At 36.8% G+C, this 23395-nt stretch overlaps 1 protein-coding gene across 1 annotated transcript in view; it reads right to left on the minus strand.

Annotated features, from left to right (window-relative positions):
* The window catches only part of LOC137175013 (myelin-oligodendrocyte glycoprotein-like), a 56416-nt gene extending 34453 nt beyond the window's left edge, over positions 1-21963 (minus strand). Inside the window, exons 1-5 of the mRNA XM_067580640.1 lie at positions 21913-21963; positions 4536-4874; positions 3229-3294; positions 2760-2864; positions 795-867 (exon numbers count right to left, since the gene is read on the minus strand). Of these exons, the coding sequence (XP_067436741.1) occupies positions 818-867; positions 2760-2864; positions 3229-3294; positions 4536-4874; positions 21913-21961 (609 nt within the window). The 5' untranslated portion in view covers positions 21962-21963 and the 3' untranslated portion in view covers positions 795-817. The remainder of the gene's footprint in view (positions 1-794; positions 868-2759; positions 2865-3228; positions 3295-4535; positions 4875-21912) is intronic.
* Positions 21964-23395: the final 1432 nt, after the last annotated feature.

The raw sequence follows: 23395 nt of genomic DNA on the forward strand, positions 1-23395 counted from the left end.
ACTCCATCATCCAGGTCTACACTCCCTCTGCTCACTACGCTCTGCTAATGAAAGGCGTCTGGTATCTCCACCACAACAGGACCCTAAATCACTACCCAGACTCTTCTCTTCTGTAGTTCCCTGGTGGTGGAACGAGTTACCAAACTCCATCCGATCTGCAGAGTCCCTCTCAGTCTTTAAGAAAAGACTGAAGATCCAGCTCTTTCACCAACACCTCTGCACTTGAGCTTTCAGCACAGTACTTGAGTAAATGTACCTACACACAATCAGCAGCAATCTGTTAGTTTGACCCAGTGTTACATACAACAAGCTTTAGCTAAAAACTGTCACCAATGTGTTGTTTCTTGTACAAAATGATGTGCATATGACATTCAAAATATACACAAGTTATGAATAATCAATAACAAACAGTAACATGTAGCAGAGTAGAGCAGATTATAACAAGCTTTAGTTTTAGCTTTAGGAGTAAATAACTCAACAATAAAATTAAATATAACACTAAACGTGGATCAGAATAACTGCTTGTCTCCAGTGGATTTCTGGGTAACATTAACTCAGTATTGTGTTGCTGCTCTATTGACCCAAACTGGGTAAAATAACTCAGTGATTTTACAGTGTAAAAGATATCTTATCTGGTAAATTCAGAGATGTATTTAGTTTAGTTTTCTAGGGAGATCATGGACAGCTGAGGAATCAGTTAACAGAGTTACTGAAGCAGATGAACTTCCCCTCAGTGCTGTTGATGGTCTGTAACTAAACCAAATATTATCACTGATGGTGAGATTCTCTTTTACCCTGCTGTGTTTTCCTTTCACTGTTAGTTCAGTGGTATGTTCTCCACGGGGTTTCCCGGAGCCGCTGGATTCTCTGTGTGAGATAATGGAAATTTTCCTTAGTTAATTCAGTTTGACAGTAATAAAGCAACTGTATCTCCAGACAGAACACTGCAGAACCCAAATTACATTCATTGGCAATGTTTTGTCATGTCCTCTGCCAACATTTGTAATGATTTTTTCATCAATATCTGTGCATGACAACTACAATATAGTCGAGGTTAGGGAACTTAAACATTTGGTTCAGGTAAAGATCATGGTTATGTGGGGCTGTTTTTAGGTGTAGGTGAGCTACTCAGTTGTCTAAGACAAAGACTGCATATAGCTCTCAAGTGATCACATGATTGATCACATGAAGGAACAGCAAAGCAGGAGTTTGGATTGACAGTATATCTGCTTTATTGTACGTTATTTTTCACTCTTCCCTCTTGTGTATTTTTACTCCCTGAAATGAGAAGACAACTTCACCATCATCCAGAAGAAAGCTGACCAAAGACTATTCTTTCTAAGGCAGTTTAGGAGTTGTCAAGGGTTGCAATATTACAGTTCTACAAAGCTGTAATACATAGTGTGCTCACTTATTTAATAACTGTAGGGTATAAAAACTCTTCAGCCAAGGAGAAAAAACTGCTAGGCAGAGTCGTGCCCACATCTCAAAATTAATTGGCTGTGAACTCCCCACCATTTCTGAATTATATCACATCCCCATTCAGTGGAAAGGTTTTAAAATTCAACTCCCTGTTCAGTATTTACCTTCAGGTAAAAGACTCTGCAGTATTAAGACCAGAACATCTGAAGAAATCTGCATCCTAAATGCTTCAGTGGTTGTTTAAACTTGTATAAACTCCTTTAGCACATGCTCTTTAGTTTGTCACTTTGAGGTTATGGACCATATGGTTGCATTAATGAAATATTGAAATATAATTGTAACACTACGTTTTTTGTGGACACTTCTTGTATGTATTGTGTGGGTTTATGTTTATGTTATTATCTCTGAGCACACAGAAAATATTCCCCATCAACTATAAAGTTGATATGGCAATAAATGATTGAATCTTGAATCAATGTCTGTAACAACACACAATAATAAATCCTTTAATACAAACAGGGTCATACTCAGGTCCTACCTGTTTGGTGGCACCTGGGTGTTGCCTGATGTCCTCCTGCTATATCCCTCATATATGTTATCATTTATCTATAACTTTGTCATCCTGTTTTTCCCATACTGTAATTTTGCTATTTGCTCTATTCTGTACACACATCTATTGCATGTGTGTCTGTTCTGGGAGAGTGATCCCTCCTCTGTTGCTCTTCCTGAGCTTTCTTCCATTTGTTCCCTGTTAAAGGAATGTTTTAGGAGGAGTTTTTCCTTTTCTGAATCAAGGGTCTGAAGATGGAGGATGTTGTATCGCTGTACAGATTGTAAACCCCCTGAACCTAATCTGTGATTGGTGATGTTGGGCTATATACTTTCTACTGATGAAACACTCTGTATGAAAACGACCAATAGTGTGGTCTTTAGAAACCACCCAACCCCTCAATAGACAAGGACCCCCTCCTCACAAATCCCTATTTAACCCCTGATTATAATGTAAACATCAATCCCTCTGGAGCGCTGGTGGATGTCTGGAGACATCAAAATGTCCAGAAACAGCCCTGTGGTTAGAGTTAAATATAAAGTGAACAGACACAAACTCCTCGCTACATCAGGAAAACGCGACTTCCTGTCTTGATACTTAATGTTTGGCAGCTGATGTAAATCGGGAGGTGTGAAATTGTCCATTATGAATGTAACTCCTAGAATACTGGACTGATTAATAAGGAGGCATACTGCTGTAGATGGAAATATCACACATGTTTCAACATATTCAAATTGAATTATAACAAGTTTAATGTCAAAAATGGGAGGCAGATTAAGTGACTTACGATGTTGGCATTTCTTCCAGATCAAGAATCCGAGAACAACAGCAAGAACAGCAATAACAACACTTCCAACAACACTCAATCCAATTATCCAATCCTTGTTGCCATCTGGAAGAATAGAAGAGAAGCTGAGTTGAGTCCGGGGAGTTTAAGGTGCTGCACTGCAGGTGTTTATTGTTTATAAGAGAGCATTTGTTTACTTGCTGCAGAACCTTCTGTGCAAAACCATTATCACACTTTACAACTGCTTGTTTTCTTACTGTGCTGTCAGACATTTCACTACTTTACACACATGTACAATCTGTCTTCATTTACTAAAACAATTGTTTTAATATGAAATAATTTGCTGACTATGAGTAGTAGTTTCACAAACTCTAAATCATTTTATACTCAAAACAAGAGATAAAAATGTGGTAAACAACTGCAAATAATCTGTTTTTTTCTGCAACAGCTGAGAAGTTACAGTACTTACTTTCCAGTGAGGGGGTCGTGTCAGTACCTTCAGGTGACTTGGCTTTGGATTTGTTACTCGATTTCTCTATTAAGTTTGCAATGACACAGAAGAGCATTAAATTAGTTGGGAAGGACTGATAAAGACATACACACAAAAATCTGTACATGCATTTAATCATCACACACTTTCACACAATTCAATCTGTTCTGTGCTCATTAAAGATACAAACATGGTAAACAACACAACTGTGAAGAATGTTAAGACAGTTACTATATTTTCTTCTAGTGCTTTTTCTGACGTGTTTTCTTTGATAACTGACATTACAGCAGCTCTCAAGTGATCCCATGATTGATCACATGAAGGAATGGCCAATCAGAGATATGGATTGACAGTACATCTAATTTGTTATATTTTTTTTCTACAGTCATGCTAGCAGCTCTGTGAGACTGTAGGTACAGTGATGCATTGTGCTAAATGCTAACATGCTTATGTTTAGCAGGTAAAATGTTTACCATGTTCATCATGTGAGTTTAACATGTGAGTATGCTAACATTTGCTAATTAGCACCAAACACAAAACAGGCCTACAGCTGAGGCTGATGGGAATATCATTTTGAGGTATTTGGTCAAAAACCAAAGTATTGGATGAACTGAAATTTTGACCTAATGGTGGAAAAGTCTGAGGATCACCAAAGTTATTAGTATATATCCTGAAGGGAACATGAATGTCTGTCATATAGAACAACCAATAGGCTATTGGATTTTTGAGGCCAATACTGAAATAAAAATTTGACAGTGTAAAATATCTGATAAGGATATATTGGCCATAGTATTTATTTACATTAATACATAACATGCACAAACAATCTTGATTATAATGTTAAATTTATTTAGTTTTTTAAGAATTGTGACCAAGATACAAACATTTCTGATGTTTTACAGTCTAAAAATCAACTTGTCAGTGCTCTCTGGTAGACAAACTACGTCATGATGACACTGCTACTAACCTCAAACCCAGTTCAATCAGACAGTTGTTGTTTTTGAGAACACAGGCTTTCTTGGTGCTGTTGAAGCCATTGCACTGTTGCTGCGTGGCTATGACAAACTTCCTTTGGCGGGCAATAAGGATTTATTTATAAAATTGAGGCCTATTGTGTTGCATAATGTTTGTGCTTCCACTCTTGTGTGTACTTTGTCCCTAAGGGGCCACCGTATCAAACAGTGATGATAAGCTACATCAACTACACTGCCACATGTGGATTTTTGTCTGCATTTGCTGGCTGAAAGCATGTAGTCTTATGTAGAGTTAGTGTCCTTATTACTTACGAACATTGAGATGAACATTGCAGCTGATTTGCTTATGTTTATCTCTAACAGAGCAGGTGTAGATTCCACCATCAGCTGTATTAACTGATGAGATTTTCACTGCAAGGTTCCCTTTGCGTAGTTCCCCTACATCAAGAGCTGCTCTGCCTTTGAATTCTTCTGCTTGATCATCAGGAGACAAACCTCTATTTTTGTAAATGATGACAAAGGAATCATTGAATTTCCATTCAACTAATTCTCCCGTCACATCACGTTTAGACTTAAGGTGGCAGTCTAAAGTGACGTCGTCTCCGACTGCAGCTTCAACCTGCTCAGATGTGCAATTGATGTCATGACTGTCTGTAACAACACACAATAATAAATCCTTTAATACAAACAGGGTCATACTCAGGTCCTACCTGTTTGGTGGCACCTGGGTGTTGCCTGATGTCCTCCTGCTATATCCCTCATATATGTTATCATTTATCTATAATGTTGTCATCCTGTTTTTCCCATACTGTAAATTTGCTGTTTGGTCTATTCTGCACACACATCTATTGTTCTGGGAGAGAGATCCCTCCTCTGTTGCTCTTCCTGAACTTTCTTCCATATTTTCCCTGTTAAAGGAATGTTTTAGGAGTTTTTCCTTTTCTGAATTGAGGGTCTGAAGACAGAGGATGTTGTATCGCTGTACAGATTGTAAACCCCCTGAACCAAGGCTATATTTGTCTCACAGGCAGTTATTTTATAACCTGCAATAACTGATGTATTGTATGGGACTTTTGTCTCCCTTCTCTAGCAGTGAGAGTAAAGGGGGGCGCTGATCACTTTAAAAGTAAAGTTAGGCTTTGCTGTCAGCTTCCCAGCTCATTTTTAAACAGACGAGAGAAAAATAGTAAGAGAGAGAGAGAATGTCTTTTCATTAAATAAAAAAAGTTCTTATGGTGGGCAACTTCCCCTAATTATGACTACTTGGTGTTTTTTGTGAACCATCAGATTATGCGACCTGATTGGGAATTTCAGTCAATGTTTTTTTTTTTTTTAAATCATTATTTATTTTGTGCTCTGATAGCTGTTATCAAATGGTAGCATCTTTATATGGGGCACAAATTTTGGAAGCTTGTAGCCCATGTATCCATGAAGCACCCCATCCTACTGGTTTAACTGGTCCTCAACGGACAGACATTTGCCTAATGTTGGCATAATGCCCTCCACATTATTTATTAAATAAGGTAATGTCATCATGCCTCAGTATTCATAGCAATGATTCATAACCACCTTAAACTTTTCTCAATCAAGAAAAAACAAACTCATCATTCTCCTAATTATGAGATATAGAAAATAAAATGAGATACTACGGTTAATTAGGCAACGACATAAACCTTTTTTCCCCTTTGGATTCCATACTTTGCTGGCATTGTGATTAGGCTACTGACTTTACTTAAAAGGTTTGAAATAAGATTAAACACAAGTTGAGAGTTTAAAAAATATAAATAATAATATGAGATGATTAATAATAACAGAAAGAGTCTCCAGTGGTCCTCTCCGGTCTCTAAAACAGTAAATCTACACAGGAGACCTGATTTAAATATTAATTATGTTTTTGTTGAATACAACATCAGTTAGGTGATTCTATCTAAATTTCAGGAGTAAGGTGTTAGCTAATCTGTGTTCGTTGGTTAATTGTCATTTCAGTATTAGATAACGTTATGCAAAAATGTCACAAGTGTCAGAAACAACGTCCCTTATAAGAAAGTTTTTACATTTCTGTTTTATCTGGTAGGCCTACAGTTCCTAAATTAAATTAAATCTGAATTTGTTCAAATTGCAAAAGATGTGAAGGGGATAAAATGAGATTAAAATAAGGCAGAAGGACGCGTCCAACTCCTGATTTCCGTGAGGAAAACACGCCATGGTGATGAAACCAGGTGCCACCAAAGTTAAATTAATGTACATTTTGACATAATTCAAGTTAGTAGCCTACCTGAGGCTGAGATCAGTAGAAGAAAAAACAGTCCGATTTCCCTCTTCATTGCACAAAATATCGATAATCTGCTGTTTGAGAGTTTAGGAGCTTTCTGAATCGCTTTGAAAGCAAACATTTAAGTTTCGTTTTGAAAACAGGAGGAGCTACCTGATGGCTCATTATTCATATAATACGTCATTGGCTCTCCACAGAAGTTAATGATTGGCATATCACCTGCACGCATAATCAGACGTGGCGTGGCCTCTGCACTGCATGCAATTTTAAAGTGTAAAGTGTACGCAGATTGATGAGACTGCGTTGATCATTGAATAAACTTGTCACGAAAGTAGCAGGAATGGACCCAAATGCAGAGACCGTAGGCGAAGCAGGTCTGAAGAAAACTTTATTTAAAGTGTGCGGGGAAAAAACAAAAACTGGAGGTTCAAAAGGCAAAACTGAAAGCAGAGCCATGACTGAACAAACTAGAACAGGCTGAATAAAAACAGAACAGAGGATCCAACAAAGACTGACTCCAAACCAAGACTTAAATACTAACTGAACTAATACAGGAATGTGGAACAGGACCAGACACAAGGGCAGGCTGGGAAAGAAACTGGGAGCAGGGCAGGACTAACGAGGATGACTTCAGGGCAGGTGTGAGGAGGAGTGAAGGAACACAGAGCAACCAAAACCCAGAACACACTAATACTCAAACTACAACCCAGCAGAAATTAAACTATCCCAGAATATGTAAACCTAGATACCCAACACCACAAACCAACTAATAATGTAAGAAAGTCATTCAACGATAAGTCAGACAACATAAATGAGTAAAACCAAATGACCCAACAGACCAGAGTCCCAAAACCATGAGTCCATGACAAAACCTTTCTTTTTGCTAAAATATGATATAAATATCATATCTAAAATAATATTATGAAATTTAGAGAAAGAAAACAACTTTGGCAACTTCCTTTTGATTAACAGAATTAGGTTTATGTCTGTTATTAGGTACTGAAAACTGATAATTTCAGAAGCTCATGTCTTGACACTGAAAAGCTTTTATTAAACTTTATTTATTCAGGAAATCTGACTGAGATCAAGATCTCTTTTGCAGAGAGACCTGAGGGATGTACTGCGAAGCGAGATTAGTGGGTTTAGCATAGTCAGGGTTTTCAATGTCACAAAGATGGCTCTCTTTTAACCTGCTACATCACCATGGTAACTTATACTGCAAACTTAACCTGGTCCGGAGCAGGTTATGTTCCGAGTTTCAGCTTAAATCTGCAATAAAAAGCGCCGTCCTTTCACTAATTACCTGATTTGCTGCAAAGTCCGTTTAACACTGCTGCTACTGCAGCTATTAGAACACTGATTAGAAAACTGATTAGTCTTTTATCATACTTACCATTGATTTGATATGTCATATTGTAAATTTGTAATGGTGCAATAGGTTAGGATTACTTGTGGGAGGGCATTTTGTTACAATATATCAAACTGTATTTCAAATTTAAAAAAAACTAATAAAAAACAAGAAACTAATGAAGAACAAAAAATAGAATAAAATTGATTAGTCTATTGGTATTTATCACAGATAATATTAAATATATAATATGAAATATATAATATTAATTTCACTTTGATTTGGCCAAAAACTAAAGTGATTTCCACTGATCCTTCATTATGGGACAGAGTCAGACTTGAATGCACTTCTTGAGAATAATGTTTAAATCTGCTGCATCAGTTGCACGGAGAGTGCAATGAGTGATACAATAAGTATATAAACTAATTACGAATTGTTTTTTAATTAACAAATTCACACGATCGTTAATTTTCTGCCAGCATTCCTCTCTCTGCTTCATAGCTCTCCATTAGAATGATCTGTTCCTCCTGATTGAAGCAGGCGGCACGCGATCGGTCCATTTTATGTGGAAAAAGCGTCAAATGACGCGCCAAACGCCCCCTTTCATGGGGACGTGCACAGACTCTGAAGCAGGAAGCCTGAGTTAACAAAGAAAGTTCATAACCACCATCGTGATACCACTTACCTCTGATCACAATAAGACGGTTCATTCACATCACAAGCACACAAACAATCATCAAACACTCTCAGACACACAAACATTATGAAGAACAGCAGCAAGTAAAACTTTAAAATCCCTCAGAGGAACACTGTTCTCTCCAGATCCCTCGTTAACAGATATTACTTTTACTATACAAAATATTTGGCAATTTTCTTTTTTCAGTAGATATTTTCAATAGTATTTCCTAAAGTATTATGATCAGTTTCAATATAGTTCCTGGATCAAACTCAAACTTTCACCTGAATTCTCTGTATGTTCCTGTGATGCAGTTTCTCCAACATACCAGCAGATGGTGGTCTTTACCTGAGAATGGCATTTCCTCTTCAAGGTATTACAGTAAATCTTGTTTAGGTCTTTTCTTTTACAGATCAGAAATCTGCTTCTCTGGTATTTACTGTTGTAATTTGTGTTTTAGATGTGCAGCTGACAAACTTTCATTTGTCATTACTTTCATTATTCAGCTCAAAATGTGCTCTCTGGTAGGTTATAGTAAAGATTAGCCTTTTTTAAACAAAAAAATATTTAAATCGGGAACAAAACTTGTTTAAAACTAAGACCAATCTTTACAGCTGCAGTGTGAGCCTACTTTTATTCACAATTGGATTGTTAATCGGATTTTCGAGTATACAGAATGCAACCTCTCCTCTCTGCCTTTTCCTCCTCTGCAGCTGTTTGAGCTCCTCCCACCTGCGCGCAAACACACACACACACACACGTACACACACAAAACAACCACAAAGCAGAGAGGCCAAAATGGAAACCATGACCTATAAATTCATATGTGTCTCTAACATGCAGCTTACCAACTTCTGATGCACACAGCCACCATAAAATGGAGAGATCTTAGCTGATCAAGTTTTATTTTCACCCTAGAATGTTGTACAATGAAATTCTTGCTGCTCTTGCACATAAAGGACGAAAAATGGGGCTGCAGGGCGTCCTAATGAAAGTCCATTTATGAACAGGATAAAAATACAGACTAAAATTATTTTCATGAATGGCTTATTGAATATAACTGCAGACCTGATAACTTAGAACATGTGAAACACTAACCCTTCATTATTGAAAAATCTGATCTTAATTATAACTGCAGACCTGATGAACTTGAAGAAAGTGTGAAACATTTAATCCTTTCATGGTTCATAATCATTAAAGTTTCAGAATGATGAGCCCAGCTTGGCTGTAAACTTCCTAATGGTCTACTTGGTCATTTTTTACAGGGACATTATGTCACACGCCAGTGATTTGAGTTAAATATTTAGTTTGACTTGATTGTGTTGTGATATCGGCATCTGTGTTGGGTTCTCTTTTATTGAGATGGTTTTGTTCTTCATGTTAATTTGCTTTGTACCTTCTTTGCATGTACAGATGCATGTTATGTTATGCATGTTGACACGAGAAGCATCAATATCTGTGCTCTGTTTAACTGAATCAACTTAGGAAAGTCGAGGTTTTTTGAGTTATTTTCAAAGCGTCACAGATGTTAACAATCAATGTTGAATGATTTTGTACAGTGAAACAACTCAAAGAATAAAACATGAGGTACTTAATGGAATGGTAAAGGAAATCTAGAGCAAAGTTCACGGTACCCGTTAGTTAAAAAAATACTTAAGAGTATAATTTCTATTTACACTCCAAGATTACTGCCCCTTTATTCCCTGACTTCACATCTTGAATTTGCATCACTTGTACCTACATACACAGTATGAATGCGTATGTAATGTACTGGAGCACCGTTAGAAGAAAAATTACAGTGTAAAGAAGGAATAATTAACTGTCTAAGTTGTGGGCTGTAATCTAAAGCGTTACCAAAAGTACAAGCATTACAAGATGGTTCAGATTCAAGAGTTTATAAAAAGATAATACTGCCATATTCCTTACACAGATTATATATATATATCTCCAATTGTCTGATATCATGAGACTAAAAGTGCCTTAAACTTTTGCACAGTGTTGTATATTCCAGAAATATTACAATTGTTCAAATTTTAGGTATGTTAGACACTAGTTGCATTTACATTTACATAAAAAACATAATATTAATAATAGTAATTTACACAATAGTAATAGAAGTCAATAGTCAATTTTTCTCAACAAGATTAGTATTTTGGTGGGTAATTTAGGTTAAAAGCCAATATTAGTCCAAACAGCAGAGCACAAAAAGTGAAACGTTCCACAAAAAACTAAGGGCCATCGTCCTCTTTGTAATCTTCAGGCTCCACATCCTCCGACTGTATAAACAGTTGTGGAACTGTTGGTCTCAGTCTCAGTGTTCTGTGGAGGTTTGATACAGAGAGCTCATAAACAAACAATACAGTAAAAATCCAAAAGATATCCAGCAAGAGACTGGAGGCAAGTTAAGTATTATCAACAAAATGTTCTGAAAAGTATTAAAAGATGTTCTGCAGTAAAATGTTCCCTCTGACTGATATATTGTTATGTAGGCAACACATCCTCATGTCAAAAAGACAGAATAGGTCTATTTCCAAAACAACATGTGTTTTCAGTGCCCTCTAGAGGACGGATGGGGACCAGAAGAACCACCCAGAAGAACCAATGATGTTTTATGGTGTGACAACGCTGTGGTTAAGGTCTGGTTAGGTTTAGTCAAAAAACACTTGGTTAAGGTTAAGACACCCAACAGCAGCCACTTGCAGTATCTTTCACGGTGAAAGACACTTGGTTGGAAGTGGAGGTGAACAGTGGTCTCCTGCAGCCATCTTCTAACCATCCCCCCTACCCCCACCTCCTGATAAGGAAGTCACCTTATATTGACATCACCTGAACAGCGTCACTTCCCCGGCTCATAACTACCACAACTGCTAGACTGCATAAACGTAACTATTAGTCATGTTTGCCGGCCTGAATTTTAGACCTATACTGTTGTTTGTCTTGTGAGGACGGACTGAATATATGACATCATTAGATTATTAATAGTGAAGCATCAGTGTTAGAGCAGCATGTTACTGTTGTAGCTGCTGGAGGTGGAGCTAGTTTACACTACTTTATATACAGTTAGCTAGTTTAGTCCAGTGGTTCCCAATCTAGGGGTCGGGCCCCTCCAAAGGGTCACCGGATAAATCTGAGGGGTGGTGAGATGATTAATGGGAGAGGAAATAAATGTCTTTTGGGGGATAATATTGTATGTATTGTGTGGGTTTATGTTTATGTTATTATCTCTGAGCACACAGAAAATATTCCCCATCAACTGTAAAGTTGATATGGCAATAAATGATTGAATCTTGAATCAATGTCTGTAACAACACACAATAATAAATGTTGTATCGCTGTACAGATTGTAAACCCCCTGAACCAAATCTGTGATTGGTGATGTTGGGCTATATACTTGCTACTGATGAAACACTCTGTATGAAAACGACCAATAGTGTGGTCTTTAGAAACCACCCAACCCCTCAACAGACAAGGACCCCCTCCTCACAAATCCCTATTTAACCCCTGATTATAATGTAAACATCAATCCCTCTGGAGCACTGGTGGATGTCTGGAGACATCAAAATGTCCAGAAACAGCCCTGTGGTTAGAGTTAAATATAAAGTGAATGGACACAAACTCCTCGCTACATCAAGAAAACACGACTTCCTGTCTTGACACTAAACGTTTGGCAGCTGATGTAAATCATAAGGTGTGAAACTGTCCATTATGAATGTAATTCCTAGAATACTGGACTGATTAATAAGGAGGCATACTGCTGTAGATGGAAATCTCTCACACGTTTCAACATATTCATTGTGAATTATAACAAGTTTAATGTCAAAAATGGGAGGCAGAAATAAGTAACTTACATGTTGTACGTCTCAACCAGGTCACGAATCCGAGACCAGCAGCAAGAACAACAACAAAAACAAGACCAAAATGTCCTCTAGACCTTGATTCAATTTTCGAATCCTTGTTGGTGCCTGGAAGAATAGAAGAGAAGCTGAGTTTGAGTCCGGGGAGTTTGAGGTGCTGCACTTCAAGTGTTTTTTTCTTTATAAGGGAGCATTTGTTTATTGTGCTGCAGAACTTTCTCTGCAAAACCATTATCACACTTTACAACCGCTTGTTTTCTTACTGTGCTATGAGTAGTGGTATCATGAAACCTAAATCATTTTACACTCAAAACAAGAGATAAAAATGTGGTAAACAACTGCAAATAATTTGTTTTTTCTGGAACAGCTGAGAAGTTACAGTACTTTCTTTCAGATGACTTGCTTGGTTATTTTGTTAAATTTGCAATGACACAGAAGAGCATTAAATTAGTTAAGAAGGACAAATAAAGACATACACACAAAAATCTGTACATGCATTTAATCATCACACACTTTCACACAATTCAATCTGTTCTGTGCTCATTAAAGATACAAACATGGTAAACAACACAACTATGAAGAATGTTAAGACAATTACTATATTTTCTTTTAGTGCTTTTTCTGACATGTTTTCTTTGATGACTGAAATTACAGCAGCTCTCAAGTGATCACATGATTGATCACATGAAGGAATGGCCAATCAGAGATATGGATTGACAGTACATCTAATTTGTTTTTTTTTTTTTCTACAGTCATGCTAGCAGCTCTGTGAGACTGTAGGTACAGTGATGCATTGAGCTAAATGCTAACATGCTTATGTTTAGCAGGTAAAATGTTTACCATGTTCATCATGTGAGTTTAACATGTGAGTATGCTAACATTTAATTAGCACCAAACACAAAACAGGCCTACAGCTGAGGCTGATGGGAATATCATTTTGCAGGTATTTGGTCAAAAACCAAAGTATTGGATGAACTGAAATTCTGACCTAATGGTGGAAAAGTCTGAGGATCACCAAGTTATTAGTATATATCCTGAAGGGAACATGAATGTCTGTCACATAGAACAACCAATAGGCTATTGGGTTTTTGAGGCCAATACTGAAATAAAAATTTGATCGTTTAAAATATCTTATAAAGATATATTGGCTGTAGTATTTATTTACATTAATACATAACATGCACAAACAATCTTGATTATAATCTGTTACGTTTGTTTTGTTTTTTAAGAATTGTGATCAAGATACAAACATTTCTGATGTTTTACAGTCTAAAAATCAACTTGTCAGTGCTCTCTGGTAGACAAACTACATCATGATGACACTGCTACTAACCTCAAACCCAGTTCAATCAGACAGTTGTTGTTTTTGAGCACACAGGCTTTCTTGGTGCTGTTGAAGTCATTGCACTGTTGCTGTGTGACTAAGACAAACTTCCTTTGGCTGTAAAGAAGGATTTATTGATAAAATTGAGGCCTATTGTGTTGCCTAATGTTTGTGCTTTCACTCTTGTGTGTACTTTGTCCTTAAGGGGCCACCGTATCAAACAGTGATGATAAGCTACATCAACTACACTGCCACATGTCGATTTTTGTCTGCATTTTCTGGCTGAAAGCATGTAGTCTTATGTAGAGTTAGTGTCCTTATTACTTACGAACATTGAGATGAACATTGCAGCTGATTTGCTGAGGACGAACTCCAACAGAGCAGGTGTAGTTTCCACCATCAGCTGTATTAACTGATGAGATTTTCACTGCAAGGTTCCCTTTGCCTAGTTCCCCTACATCAAGAGTTGCTCTGTTTTTGAATTGTTCTGCTTGATCATCAGGAGACAAACCTCTGTTTTTGTAAATGATGACAAAGGAATCATTGAATTTCCATTCAACTAATGCTCCCGTCACATCACGTTTAGACTTAAGGTGGCAGTCTAAAGTGACGTCGTCTCCAACTGCAGCTTTAACCGGCTTAGATGGGCAAATGATGTCATAACTGCCTGTAACAACACACAATAATAAATCCTTTAATACAAACAGGGTCATACTCAGGTCCTACCTGTTTGGTGGCACCTGGGTGTTGCCTGATGTCCTCCTGCTATATCCCTCATATATGTTATCATTTATCTATAATTTTGTCATCCTGTTTTTCCCATACTGTATACATTTTGCTGTTTGGTCTATTCTGCACACACATCTATTGTTCTGGGAGAGTGATCCCTCCTCTGTTGCTCTTCCTGAACTTTCTTCCATTTTTTCCCTGTTAAAGGAATGTTTTAGGAGTTTTTCCTTTTCTGAATTGAGGGTCTGAAGACAGAGGATGTTGTATCGCTGCACAGATTGTAAACCCCTGAGCTAAGGCTATATTTGCCTCACAGGCAGTTATTTTATAACCTGCAATAACTGATATGTGGAACAAGCTGTGAAAACACATTTTCATATTATCATCTTTTAAAGCTGGAGTAAGGGACTTTTGTCTCCCCCCTCTAGCAGTGAGAGTAAAGGGGGGCGCTGATAACTTTAAAAGTAAAGTTAGGCTTTGCTGTCAGCTTCCCAGCTCATTTTTAAACAGACGAGAGAAAAATAGTAAGAGAGAGAGAGCAGCTGTAGTCGAGTCAGCTAGAGAAGAATGAAGAGAGGGAGCGGTGGTAGAGAAAGCCAGTGAATCAGATCAGTTGAACTTTATTTTCAGATTTTTTCACAGCAGTTACGTTCTAGAGCACAAACATGTCCACACACCTCCGCTCAAACCCGCAGCAGTGCACTGAAACCCGATTTGGTCTGAATACAGCCAGACACAGGCATGCAGCATGCTCTGATGTGCACCCTGAATGACAGGCACACAGAGAGGGCGGTAAAAACAGATATGGTTTGACGGCCCACTGGGATTTGTCCCAGTATGACGGTGACAGGCTTGATCAGCATTGTGTGAAGTAGTTTGGTGAGGGCTTGAATGTAACGGACGTTTATTTATATGTTAAAGTTCCGCCCTGCAGATTTAAGTTGATATGAGAAACATGTTAGCAAATGTCTTCATATTTATTTAGCAGTTACAGATCAACATTATTATTCATTTGGAGTTGTGTTTCTGTTTGTGGATGTGTAAAAATTAATAACAAAGACACAAAAACTAAAACATTACATCATGTTTCAATGAAAGGACATAAAAACAACTCATCCTCTGATCATACTACTAGCTTAGTTGCTTTTAGCAAAACTTAATGCTAATTTCAAATAGGATTCAGTTAAAAGAATATATATAATACTGTAATGTTGTCATAGACCTGTATTTAAACATAGAATTGAACAAAGAAATGGTGACAAATTTGGGCAACTATTATTATTGGAAAACAGTTTTTAAGGCTTTAACACTTTAAACCTAATGTCATTAAAATTGCCTGTTTAAATGAACTTGTCCTTCTTAAAAAGACGTTATTGTAGTCAGTGTAAAACAGAAGTCAATAAAAGCAAATGTTCTTGATGAGAAATGATTAATTATGTTAATATAAAATCTGTAAAACCAAAATCAAAGAGCTACATTTAATACCAACACAACATCCCCCAAACTGTGTTGGTTTATGCTGGTTGATGCTGTTCGTACTGAAATCACATTCAAACACCGTTTATGTCTTTTCATTAAATAAAAAATGTTCTTATGGTGGGCATCTTCCCCTAATTATGATTACTTGGTGTTTTTTGTGAACCATCAGATTATGCGACCTGATTGGGAATTTCAGTCAATGTTTTTTTTTTTTTTTAAATCATTATTTATTTTGTGCTCTGATAGCTGTTATCAAATGGTAGCATCTTTATATGGGGCACAAATTTTGGAAGCTTGTAGCCCATGTATCCATGAAGCACCCCATCCTACTGGTTTAACTGGTCCTCAACGGACAGACATTTGCCTAATGTTGGCATAATGCCCTCCACATTACTTATTAAATAAGGTAATGTCATCATGCCTCAGTATCCATAGCAATGATTCATAACCACCTTAAACTTTTCTCAATCAAGAAAAAACAAACTCATCATTCTCCTAATTATGAGATATAGAAAGTCAAATGAGATACTACGGTTAATTAGGCAACGACATAAACCTTTTTTCCCCTTTGGATTCCATACTTTGCTGGCATTGTGATTAGGCTACTGACTTTACTTAAAAGGTTTGAAATAAGATTAAACACAAGTTGAGAGTTTAAAAAATATAAATAATAATGTGAGATGATTAATAATAACAGAAAGAGTCTCCAGTGGTCCTCTCGGGTCTCTAAAACAGTAAATCTACACAGGAGACCTGATTTAAATATTAATTATGTTTTTGTTGAATACAACATCAGTTAGGTGATTCTATCTAAATTTCAGGAGTAAGGTGTTAGTTAATGTGTGTTCATTGGTTAATTGTCATTTCAGTATCAGATAACGTTATGCAAAAATATCACAAGTGTCAGAAACAACATCCCTTATAAGAAAGTTTTGTATTTAAAGCTGAGCAAAGATCCTCTTGCTAATTATTATTGGCCAATAATTATTACTAATTATTTGGTAAACTAATGCTATCACTCAGTAGTAAAGCTGACATGCACATTATTTATAGCCTCAGATTGACCGGTTGAATAGTTTGTTTGTTCGTGAATACTATTGTTATATTGGTTGGCAAGGATCAGGATGTTGTATCGCTGTACAGACTGTAAACCCCCTGAACCAAGGCTATATTTGCCTCACAGGCAGTTATTTTATAACCTGCAATAACTGATATGTGGAACAAGCTGTGAAAACACATTTGCATATTATCATCTTTTAAAGCTGGAGTAAGGGACTTTTGTCTTCCTTCTCTAGCAGTGAGAGTAAAGGGGGGCGCTGATAACTTTAAAAGTAAAGTTAGGCTTTGCTGTCAGCTTCCCAGCTCATTTTTAAACAGACGAGAGAAAAATAGTAAGAGAGAGAGAGCAGCTATAGTCGAGTCAGCTAGAGAAGAATGAAGAGAGGGAGCGGTGGTAGAGAAAGCCAGTGAATCAGATCAGTTGAACTTTATTTTCAGATTTTTTCACAGCAGTTACGTTCTAGAGCACAAACATGCCCACACACCTCCGCTCAAACCCGCAGCAGTGCACTGAAACCTGATTTGGTCTGAATACAGCCAGACACAGGCATGCAGCATGCTCTGATGTGCACCCTGAATGACAGGCACACAGAGAGGGCGGTAAAAACAGATATGGTTTGATGATCCACTGGGATTTGTCCCTGTATGCCAGATGGTCAGTACATACTGGCTGTAACTTACTGTTGTGGCTATAAAACGAATGGATAAATAGCTTTGAGTGTCACACAACCCCCCGTAAAATAACTTGTTTCACTGTCAGAATTTGATCCATTTGGTCTGATAACATTTGGAAAGTCTTGAAGAGCTGCACGATTAACAGCCAAATGGCCAACGCGAGAATGTCGCCCCCGACATGAGATTTAAAAACTCTGTATACTGTGAACTACAGAGAGATTTATCTGACGGTGACAGGCTTGATCAGCATTGTGTGAAGTAGTTTGGTGAGGGCTTGAATGTAACGGACGTTTATTTATATGTTAAAGTTCCGCCCTGCAGATTTAAGTTGATATGAGAAACATGTCAGCAAATGTCTTCATATTTATTTAGCAGTTACAGATCAACATTATTATTCATTTGGAGTTGTGTTTCTGTTTGTGGATGTGTAAAAATTAATAACAAAGACACAAAAACTAAAACATTACATCATGTTTCAATGAAAGGACATAAAAACAACTCATCCTCTGATCATGCTACTAGCTTAGTTGCTTTTAGCAAAACTTAATGCTAATTTCAAATAGGATTCAGTTAAAAGAATATATATAATACTGTAATGTTGTCATAGACCTGTATTTAAACATAGAATTGAACAAAGAAATGGTGACAAATTTGGGCAACTATTATTATTGGAAAACAGTTTTTAAGGCTTTAACACTTTAAACCTAATGTCATTAAAATCACCTGTTTAAATGAACTTGTCCTTCTTAAAAAGACGTTATTGTAGTCAGTGTAAAAGAGAAGTCAATAAAAGCAAATGTTCTTGATAAGAAATGATTAATTATGTTAATATAAAATCTACATTTAATACCAACACAACATCCCCCAAACTGTGTTGGTTTATGCTGGTTGATGCTGTTCGTACTGAAATCACATTCAAACACCGTTTATGTCTTTTCATTAAATAAAAAATGTTCTTATGGTGGGCATCTTCCCCTAATTATGACTACTTGGTGTTTTTTGTGAACCATTAGATTATGTGACCTGATTGGGAATTTCAGTCAATGTTTTTTTTTTTTTTAAATCATTATTTATTTTGTGCTCTGATAGCTGTTATCAAATGGTAGCATCTTTATATGGGGCACAAATTTTGGAAGCTTGTAGCCCATGTATCCATGAAGCACCCCATCCTACTGGTTTAACTGGTCCTCAACGGACAGACATTTGCCTAATGTTGGCATAATGCCCTCCACATTACTTATTAAATAAGGTAATGTCATCATGCCTCAGTATCCATAGCAATGATTCATAACCACCTTAAACTTTTCTCAATCAAGAAAAAACGAACTCATCATTCTCCTAATTATGAGATATAGAAAGTCAAATGAGATACTACAGTTAATTAGGCAACAACATAAACCTTTTTTCCCCTTTGGATTCCATACTTTGCTGGCATTGTGATTAGGCTACTGACTTTACTTAAAAGGTTTGAAATAAGATTAAACACAAATTGAGAGTTTAAAATAATATAAATAATAATATGAGATGATTAATAATAACAGAAAGAGTCTCCAGTGGTCCTCTCGGGTCTCTAAAACAGTAAATCTACACAGGAGACCTGATTTAAATATTAATTATGTTTTTGTTGAATACAACATCAGTTAGGTGATTCTATCTAAATTTCAGGAGTAAGGTGTTAGTTAATGTGTGTTCATTGGTTAATTGTCATTTCAGTATCAGATAACGTTATGCAAAAATGTCTCAAGTGTCAGAAACAACGTCCCTAATAAGAAAGTTTTGTATTTAAAGCTGAGCAAAGATCCTCTTTGACATCAGTAACTAATTATTTGGTAAACTAATGCTATCACTCAGTAGTAAAGCTGACATGCACATTATTTATAGCCACAGATTGACTGGTTGATTAGTTTGTTTGTTCGTGAATACTATCGTTATATTGGTTGGCAAGGATCAGGATGTTGTATCCCTGTGCAGACTGTAAACCCCCTGAACCAAGACTATGTGTGTGGACATGTTTGTCCTAGAGCACCAACATGCCCACACACCTCCGCTCAAACCCGCAGCGGTGCACTGAAACCCGATTTGGTCTGAATACAGCCAGACACAGGCATGCAGCATGCTCTGATGTGCACCCTGAATGACAGGCACACAGAGAGGGCGGTAAAAACAGATATGGTTTGATGATCCACGGGGATTTGTCCCAGTATGCCAGATGGTCAGTACATACTGGCTGTGACTTACTGTTGTGGCTATAAAACGAATGGATAAATAGCTTTGAGTGTCACACAACCCCTGTAAAATAACTTGTTTCACTATCAGAATTTGATCCATTTGGTCTGATAACATTTGGAAAGTCTTGAAGAGCTGCACGATTAACAGCCAAATGGCCAAAGTGAGAATGTCGCCCCCGACATGAGATTTAAGAACTCTGTATACTGTGAACTACAGAGAGATTTATCTGACGGTGACAGGCTTGATCAGCATTGTGTGAAGTAGTTTGGTGAGGGCTTGAATGTAACGGACGTTTATTTATATGTTAAAGTTCCGCCCTGCAGATTTAAGTTGATATGAGAAACATGTTAGCAAACATCTTCATATTTATTTAGCAGTTACAGATCAACATTATTATTCATTTGGAGTTGTGTTTCTGTTTGTGGATGTGTAAAAATTAATAACAAAGACACAACAAATAAGACATTACATCATGTTTCAATGAAAGGACATAAAAACAACTCATCCTCTGATCATGCTACTAGCTTAGTTGCTTTTAGCAAAACTTAATGCTAATTTCAAATAGGATTCAGTTAAAAGAATATATATAATACTGTAATGTTGTCATAGACCTGTATTTAAACATAGAATTGAACAAAGAAATGGTGACAAATTTGGGCAACTATTATTATTGGAAAACAGTTTTTAAGGCTTTAACACTTTAAACCTGATGTCATTAAAATTGCCTATTTAAATGAACTTGTCCTTCTTAAAAAGACGTTATTGTAGTCAGTGTAAAAGAGAAGTCAATAAAAGCAAATGTTCTTGATAAGAAATGATTAATTATGTTAATATAAAATCTACATTTAATACCAACACAACATCCCCCAAACTGTGTTGGTTTATGCTGGTTGATGCTGTTCGTACTGAAATCACATTCAAACACCGTTTATGTCTTTTCATTAAATAAAAAATGTTCTTATGGTGGGCATCTTCCCCTAATTATGACTACTTGGTGTTTTTTGTGAACCATCAGATTATGTGACCTGATTGGGAATTTCAGTCAATGTTTTGTTTTTTTTAAATCATTATTTATTTTGTGCTCTGATAGCTGTTATCAAATGGTAGCATCTTTATATGGGGCACAAATTTTGGAAGCTTGTAGCCCATGTATCCATGAAGCACCCCATCCTACTGGTTTAACTGGTCCTCAACGGACAGACATTTGCCTAATGTTGGCATAATGCCCTCCACATTACTTATTAAATAAGGTAATGTCATCATGCCTCAGTATCCATAGCAATGATTCATAACCACCTTAAACTTTTCTCAATCAAGAAAAAACAAACTCATCATTCTCCTAATTATGAGATATAGAAAGTCAAATGAGATACTACAGTTAATTAGGCAACGACATAAACCTTTTTTCCCCTTTGGATTCCATACTTTGCTGGCATTGTGATTAGGCTACTGACTTTACTTAAAAGGTTTGAAATAAGATTAAACACAAGTTGAGAGTTTAAAAAATATAAATAATAATATGAGATGATTAATAATAACAGAAAGAGTCTCCAGTGGTCCTCTCGGGTCTCTAAAACAGTAAATCTACACAGGAGACCTGATTTAAATATTAATTATGTTTTTGTTGAATACAACATCAGTTAGGTGATTCTATCTAAATTTCAGGAGTAAGGTGTTAGTTAATGTGTGTTCGTTGGTTAATTGTCATTTCAGTATCAGATAACGTTATGCAAAAATGTCTCAAGTGTCAGAAACAACGTCCCTTATAAGAAAGTTTTTACATTTCTGTTTATCTGGTAGGCCTACAGTTCCTAAATTAAATTAAATCTGAATTTGTTCAAATTGCATAAGATGTGAAGGGGATAAAATGAGATTAAAATAAGGCAGAAGGACGCGTCCAACTCCTGATTTCCGTGAGGAAAACACGCCATGGTGATGAAACCAGGTGCCACCAAAGTTAAATCATTCAAACAAATATCAAAAAACTTAAAATAATAAAAATATATTAATGTACATTTTGACATAATTCAAGTTAGTAGCCTACCTGAGGCTGAGATCAGTAGAAGAAAAAACAGTCCAATTTCCCTCTTCATTGCACAAAATATCGAAAATCTGCTGTTTGAGAGTTTAGGAGCTTTTTGAATCGCTTTGAAAGCAAACATTTAAGTTTCGTTCAACAGGAGGAGCTACCTGATGGCTCATTATTCATATAATACGTCATTGGCTCTCCACAGAAGTTAAGGATTGCACGCATAATCGGACGTGGCGTGGCCTCTGCACTGCATGCAATTTTAAAGTGTAAAGTGTACGCAGATTGATGAGACTGCGTTGATCATTGAATAAACTTGTCACGAAAGTAGCAGGAATGGACCCAAATGCAGAGACCGTAGGCGAAGCAGGTCTGAAGAAAACTTTATTTAAAGTGTGCGGGGAAAAAACAAAAACTGGAGGTTCAAAAGGCAAAACTGAAAGCAGAGCCATGACTGAACAAACTAGAACAGGCTGAATAAAAACAGAACAGAGGATCCAACAAAGACTGACTCCAAACCAAGACTTAAATACTAACTGAACTAATACAGGGATGTGGAACAGGACCAGACACAAGGGCAGGCTGGGAAAGAAACTGGGAGCAGGGCAGGACTAACGAGGATGACTTCAGGGCAGGTGTGAGGAGGAGTGAAGGAACACAGAGCAACCAAAACCCAGAACACACTAATACTCAAACTACAACCCAGCAGAAATTAAACTGTCCCAGAATATGTAAACCTAGATACCCAACACCACAAACCAACTAATAATGTAAGAAAGTCATTCAACGATAAGTCAGACAACATAAATGAGCAAAACCAAATGACCCAACAGACCAGAGTCCCAAAACCATGAGTCCATGACAAAACCTTTCTTTTTGCTAAAATATGATATAAATATCATATCTAAAATAATATTATGAAATTTAGAGAAAGAAAACAACTTTGGCAACTTCCTTTTGATTAACAGAATTAGGTTTATGTCTGTTATTAGGTACTGAAAACTGATGATTTCAGAAGCTCATGTCTTGACACTGAAAAGCTTTTATTAAACTTTATTCAGGAAATCTGACTGAGATCAAGATCTCTTTTGCAGAGAGACCTGAGGGATGTACTGCGAAGCGAGATTAGTGGGTTTAGCATAGTCAGGGTTTTCAATGTCACAAAGATGGCTCTCTTTTAACCTGCTACATCACCATGGTAACTTATACTGCAAACTTAACCTGGTCCGGAACAGGTTATGTTCCGAGTTTCGGCTTAAATCGGCAATAAAAAGCGCCGTCCTTTCACTGACTACCTGATTTGCTGCCAAGTCCGTTTAACACTGCTGCTGCTGCAGCTATTAGAACATCGATTAGAAAACTGATTAGTCTTTTATCATACTTACCATTGATTTGATATGACATATTGTAAATTTGTAATGGTGCAATAGGTTAGGATTACTTGTGGGAGGGGATTTTGTTACAATTTATCAAACTGTATTTCAAATTAAAAATAAGA

The sequence above is a fragment of the Thunnus thynnus genome, chromosome 22 (assembly GCF_963924715.1).
Source record: "Thunnus thynnus chromosome 22, fThuThy2.1, whole genome shotgun sequence".
Lineage (NCBI taxonomy): Eukaryota > Metazoa > Chordata > Actinopteri > Scombriformes > Scombridae > Thunnus > Thunnus thynnus.